The sequence below is a fragment of the Geospiza fortis genome, unplaced genomic scaffold (genome assembly GCF_000277835.1).
Source record: "Geospiza fortis unplaced genomic scaffold, GeoFor_1.0 scaffold590, whole genome shotgun sequence".
NCBI classification, from domain to species: Eukaryota; Metazoa; Chordata; class Aves; order Passeriformes; family Thraupidae; genus Geospiza; species Geospiza fortis.
In genome coordinates, this window is record NW_005054402.1 from 341,609 (window position 1) to 348,116 (window position 6,508).

Here is a 6,508-nt window from a genome sequence, read left to right on the forward strand (position 1 = left end):
TACAGTTCTGTGATTCTGTGGTGGATTTCCCATCACCCCCATGAACCTTTTGCACTCTCTGCTCAGCTGAGGAAGGGAAATACCTTCTAAATCAACAACAACAAATGCATCAACTGCTACTGACCATCTCCACTTAATGGAAAAACTATGAACTTCTAGAATTTGGTAAATCTCAGCTATTTTACCAATAACCATATTAATAGCCCTCAACAGCTCTAAATTTTTATGTGCCAACTACTTGGAGGCCTACATTCACAACCCTAAAACACTACTTCTTAACTATAGGCCCAAAGAACAAAAATGAACTTAAACCAAGCCTTAAAAGCAGCCTCAGCAAAGCCTCCTGCCCCAAACCCTTTCTCACAGAATCTACTGGAATGCATGCCCAGGGATTTCAGCAGGGCTGGATTTCCAGTCAGGAACAGTGTGGTACTTACAGGGGTCTGCCTCAGATAAACTGGCACAAATCCAGCACGCTTCCAAAACCTGGGAAAAAGAGGGAACACAGGGAGAATTATGGAGCTAATTAAGTAATAAATTGTGGTTAAATGCAATTTCTCTGCTGTACAAGGACAGCTGGTGAGGAACAAGCAACACTCCAACAAACAGAGCAAATGAGCTTTCTGTCAGAAAGCAGGAACAGTGCCCACCTGACTGAGGTCCAGCTCAGGGGAGTGAAAAATTACGACTGTAATGTCAAAAAATGCACAAACTTTCAAGGCGATGTGAAAGGCATTTACATCAGTCAAGGAAAAAACCACCAGCTCTGAAGTCAGCAGCACCTCACATTTCTATGGGTCACAGGGATGAGAATTTAACCACTCCCTACCTATCACAGGCTTACTTCTTACTTCTACACTCTGGAAAAACTGGGCAAGTAAAGCTCATTATCTGTTTAAGAAGGGCAAGATGTAACTGAAAAATAGAATCATGTCCTACTTGAGCAATCTGGGAGTCAGGCCATAAGACACCCCAAGATAGTCCAGGTGCTCAGCTTGTCTCTCACTCAGTTTGAGCAGCAAAGGAGGCAAATCTTTCCGGGGTGTCACAACCTCTTCTAATAAACCAACAGTCTGGAAAAGAAAGCGGGAATGGGTTAGCAGCAATCCCCACAGAAAGCTGCAAATTAAAGCTCTTCCTCTCTATGAAAATCAAAGGTGAGTATTTCCTCCCTACAGAGTGGAGACTTACAGGGGAAATTATGCAGCTTAGCATGACAGAAAATTTAAAAAAAAATTACCATACCTCACTGCTCACAGTTGTGATTTCCTTTGCCTTTTGAACTGTTTCTTCTTCCAAACACGGAAATTTGCCTTCATAGTACATCTGCAGCAAAGTCAGAGCTCTGCTGCCATAGCCCATCTGCGAAGAAGCAACAACACAGTGTAAGCAAAACCAGGTCTCTGATTTTTAATATAGGGCAACAACATTCTCCCCTTAAACCCATTAACAATTAGCATGCAGACATCACTCAGTCACTGCAAAAATGCCTTTTTTTGGCCATGTGGCAGCTCCAGGGAGAAGGACAGTACAGAAGAAATCAGCATCAGCCCTGGTAGTTCAGGGCTGTGTAGTAATTCTTGGGGCTTAACTCTGGCACTCAGAAAATGCCAAACACTTGGTAAGGTCACAGAGAATATCCCTGGATTGTGTATGGTGGCTCGGGATGCTCTGGGAGCACTGGTTTGGTACTCTGAGCTTAAAATGCTAAGAACTGGAGGAACTGCAGTGTTTGCCCTGTTCTGAGCTCTGCCTGCAGAGCCATTTCCCTGGCCCCACCAGAGCTGTCCCAGGTACTTTACCCCCTGGTAATCCGGGTGAACCGCAATGCGAACCACGCGCCCGCCGGAGAGGCCCCCAAAATCCGGATCCTGGAACTGCACAAGGGACAAAGAGCCCATTTAAAGGACACAGCTGGGCACTCCGGAGAAATACATGAAATACACCCTGGGTGCCAGTGCACAGGCAAGTCACCCACCTGCTCTGAAATGGTCCAGGGGATAAGATCACCAGAGGCTTTCTTCCCCCTGGAGAGGCTGTTCATGATGGACTGGCGGGAGATCTCTCCCTCCATGCACACCTGCCAGGAAAGACACAAAACTATGAACACAGACACACAAAATGCTTCCTCCTGCTCAACTAGACCAGGATCAAAATTGACACTCGAGTCATTCTCTTACCTGAACAACAGCCAGGACTTCTGGTAAGGAATTCTGGGTGGGTGGAACAGGAGGCAAAAGGCAAAAGAGATGATGGGCAGGGGCATCAGAGAGCATCTGGAGGTCATTGGGGGAGTTCTGGAGGGTGAAGACATCAGAAAGATCAAAAACTGTCCAGAGAATCCCAGAATACCCTGAGTTGGAAGGGACCCATCAGGATTAAGTCCAGCTCCTGGCCCTGCACAGGACAACCCCAAAAATGCCACAAATGTGGCCGAGAGTGTTATCCAAATGGTTATTCCAGGAGGAGAGCTTCAAAATCCAGCTGATTTCTAAACAATCCTTCTATTTTCCAAATTTAGAGCTATTAAGAAATTTTGAACTCATACAATGCTGAGGGATGGAGGAGCTCCCAGGCCAGCTCATGGCTCTCACATCCCCAGACAGCATCTGTTCTCCTCAAGGGAAACCTTGTGCTCTAATATGTATGAACCTGGACTTCCTATTTTCATACAGCTCCTTACCTCCTAAGTACCAAATCCTAATTTTTTTTTTAAGCCTCAAATTTTTAGAACTCAGTAGCTCAGCGCTTCTGGACTTCTCCACTCACATTTACTGATCAACCCTGGTCTTGAAACCTTGAGAGGAGTTATTCCTCTTTTCAGTCTCATAATGGTGCTGCTCCTGATGAACTTGAGGCCACCAGAACATGGTAAAGAGAACTGCAAATGAGGTTCAGCACTGATAAAATCCTGACAAGCTTGGGGGCTTATTTAGAATTTTAGTCTCGACTTTTTCTCAAGGCAAAAATATTCCAGACTATCTGGAAATCCAGTGTGTACAGCCAGGACTGAGGCAGAGATCTCAGAGAAAGGAGAACACAGCTCTGCTCTGTACACAACAATAAGATGTTGAGAAGTCTAAATCATAACAAGCACTTCTGTCCCCAGAAAATTCCACACTGAAATTGGAAATGAAACTGGATGGAAGAAGCCCAAGCCCTACCTTGTAGTGTGAAGCCACATAGAGGGCCATCAGCCTCTGCAAGAAAACTTCTGATGCTCTGTGGTAACAAAAGAGTGTGTCTCTATTTACATAGTATCTGAACACAGGGATTAAGGAAAAAAACCTCCTTGGGAACCAGGAAAAAGCTTCCTGTGGGGTTATTTTCAATATCTGGGCCACAAACTGGCTTGTCTTCTTAGACTCCACAGCTTAATCTACAAGAATAAATTATATTGGACAGCGTTTGCAGCTTTCACACCCCTCACCTGTGAAGATAAACCTTTTGTAACTCCAACAAGGGCCTCCCTTCATGCAACCTTTCCTTGAGGTTGTCTCTGCAGCAAAACTGGGATTTGGTGATGTCCTGGCAGCACCCACCAACAGTGCCATGAGAGCTTAACTCCAGGAGCAAGGTTTTAGGGAAAAAACAGTGTGCTGAGCTTATCCCAGCCATCAGCCAGGCTGAGAACCTTTGAGTGAGGATACAGGTCACAGGTGTCTGGCAGAGGGCAGCCAGAGATGATCCTGGTGATGTTGAGGCAGTCCAAGCACAGGAGATCATTCAGCCACTTCTCCACGGGGTCCCCAGGGGCGTACCTGATGGACTCGTGCAGGGACACCTCGTGCAACGTGCGAGCTGCAGGGGGTGCAGAGGACACTCAGGGCTGGAAGCCACAGCCAGACAAGCACCCCACAGGATCCCTGTGCTCTGAAGGGCTCCCAGACCTGAAAACTGTCAGATGCTGATTTTTCACCTCTAAAAAGCCTTCCATATGAAACTTGTGAGGGAAAACCAGCAGAGTTCTGTCATTTCCCCACACAAGCCCCTTCCCACAGCTGCAAAGCACATGGATGGGTGGGACAGCCATGGATCAGGCTGACAGTAGCCCCAGGACACCCACAGGTTGTGTGGGACACACAGGCCAGAGGTGCTGTTGTTGGGAAGGATGAAAGTTTGACAAGAAAGTCTCACAGATACGTGTGCTTAGCAGAAAGATTTTTAAATGTAGAGTCTGATGAAGGAATAGAGATGGAAGTAAGTTTTGATATAAAGAAAATAATTGCTGAGCCACTCTTACTGGCTAACCAAGGAGGCAAAGGGTGTGTTAGTTAGAAGGGGTTTTTATGGCTTAGAGCAAAGGATAAACCCACCTCAACCAAGATGTTTTTACCAAGCGGAAAGATAGCACAGGCAAACAAGTCAGCAAATGTTGCAAGTACAAAAAAGGTCTCCGAATTTTCCACTGCAAGAAAACTGAATAACAACTTCTAGCTTAAACTGTAATGTACTAACTTTTAGTGATTGGAGAATAGTGACATGAATATGGTAATTATAGTAGTTATGATAGGCTATAGATAATAGTTAAGGTATAGATTGTTCTACTGTATTAAGATGCTCAGCAAAGAAAAGTATATAATGCATTGTAACCTAAACCCAAGGGTCCCCAGGCCTGCCTGCAGCTGGAGCTCACAGCTGTAGGCACAGGCTCTATCACCCATGACCCTGGACTGCTGTAACCTCTTGGATGGAATAAACTGCATTTTAGAGAGCCACCTGGAGTCCCACATCCCTCATTCCGGCTCTCACATGCTGTACCTGAGGTGAGCTTGGCAGTGGCTGTGGATTTGTTCTCTGCTGTCAGGGTCACCTGGCTCTGGGCGCTCTGCTGGCGGAGCTGCTGGATGAGCTTCAGGGACAGCGACCGCCCGGTGCCCTCGTACCTGGGAACCAGGACACAGGGAGCCTGAAACAGGAACCACAGGAACCAGGCAGCTCTGGGGAGCCCCAGCAGAGCGGCTGCTCCAGCCTTACCCATTGATGGTGGAAGCCATGAACACCAGGTAAGGGCCCAGCAGGTTCTTCACCAGGGGCAGAGGAATGGCAGCAGCTTCGTCGATCACCACGAGCTCGGCCTGGCCCAGCTTCACAGAATCAGCAGGGTGGATGTACTGCAAAGGAGGGGACACTGTCACTGCCAGCAGGGAAACACCAGGGTTCTCAAAGCTGGGGCCCTGGAAAGCTCTTCGCTGTCCCTGTTCTCCTCAAACACCAAGCCAGAGACTGAGATGTGGAAAAGCAGAAAGTCAGGAGAGGGTTTATGCTGCCCTAACAAGAACTGGCTCACACATCTTGTTTGGCACAACTCCACAGGAATTCATCTGCAGAGGTGAGGAAAATAAAGGAAATCTAATCACTAAAACCTCTTCCTGCACTGCTCCTGATGCCTTGTGAAGACTGACCCAGAACAGAGGCTGGACAGAGTTAAAGAATAAAGTAGGGATTTACTAAAAGGCCTCAATGGATCCACCTTGGGCAGCACAAGAGCCCAGCCAGGGCTACACCCAAGATGAACCAAAATGGTCACAAAACGGACAACTGGTCATGAGGTCTCTCACTTCTATAAGTTCTGGTCCAATTGCATATTGGAGTTAATTGTCCAACCACAGCTTCAGGTTATGAAGTCCCATCTCAGATTCTCTCTTCAGTTCCCTGTTGTTTATGCTTTTTGGGCCTGAGGCTGTAACAGCTCTCCTTGGTTCTCAAGCTGGAAAAGGAATTGTTTGGTCTGCCTACCCCGTGAAGAGACCTTACAAACACTTACTATGAAGCTCAGAGTTACACACTAAAGCAGCACAGAATCTGAAAAATTTGAAAGCTAAAACTTAAGGCATCACTCCTTTCGCCTTCCTCTGCTTTTGTTTTGGGAGAAACCCATGAGGAAGCTCTGTAATCTACAAGTTATTCCCTGAAAGAGAGACGGTATTTTGAGGAAGTCACTCCATGAAGATCTGCCTTACAGCAAAACCCACCAGGGCACCTCCACATCACACAGAATGAACATGCTTAAAGTCAAAACAACTTCAACATCGGCAAAAACTACAGCCAGGAACAAAACTGAAAATGTAAGAACGTCAATTACCTGGATGGTCTGCCTGTGCTCCTTGAACACATTCACTCTGACCACTGCCTTGTTGAACTCTGGATTTAAGGACTGAACAATCTCATAGTCCAGGTGCTCCTGGAAGATAACATTTTTAAACAATATAAAAAGCTAAGATCTAAGAAAAAAACAATTTGCCATCATCATCATCAAAATAAGCTCAGACACTGTTATTTCACATTCTAATAAAAAATTCTTATAAAAGCTTCAAAGGCCTGAGAACTGGGAAATTATTTACTGACGTTAAAATTTAAAATCTGCTTCATAAAGAAACTGGTTTACCCTGCTTAAAAACAGAGAAAGAAACACAACTCTACCATGATTCCTTTTTTTGCAGAGCATGGTAAAAAAGGCTGGTAGCAAACATAAGTAGCCAAAAGCACTGATGAGGAGTAAAACTCT

General features: G+C 45.9%; 1 protein-coding gene across 1 annotated transcript in view; it reads right to left on the reverse strand.

The window, feature by feature from the left end:
- Positions 1-6,508, reverse strand: part of NAT10 (N-acetyltransferase 10) — a 16,258-nt gene that overhangs the window by 5,122 nt on the left and 4,628 nt on the right. Inside the window, 11 exon segments of the mRNA XM_031061176.1 lie at positions 397-486; positions 940-1,073; positions 1,246-1,362; positions 1,803-1,877; positions 1,979-2,080; positions 2,181-2,297; positions 3,165-3,261; positions 3,651-3,801; positions 4,762-4,886; positions 4,978-5,114; positions 6,086-6,184. Of these exon segments, the coding sequence (XP_030917036.1) occupies positions 397-486; positions 940-1,073; positions 1,246-1,362; positions 1,803-1,877; positions 1,979-2,080; positions 2,181-2,297; positions 3,165-3,261; positions 3,651-3,801; positions 4,762-4,886; positions 4,978-5,114; positions 6,086-6,184 (1,244 nt within the window).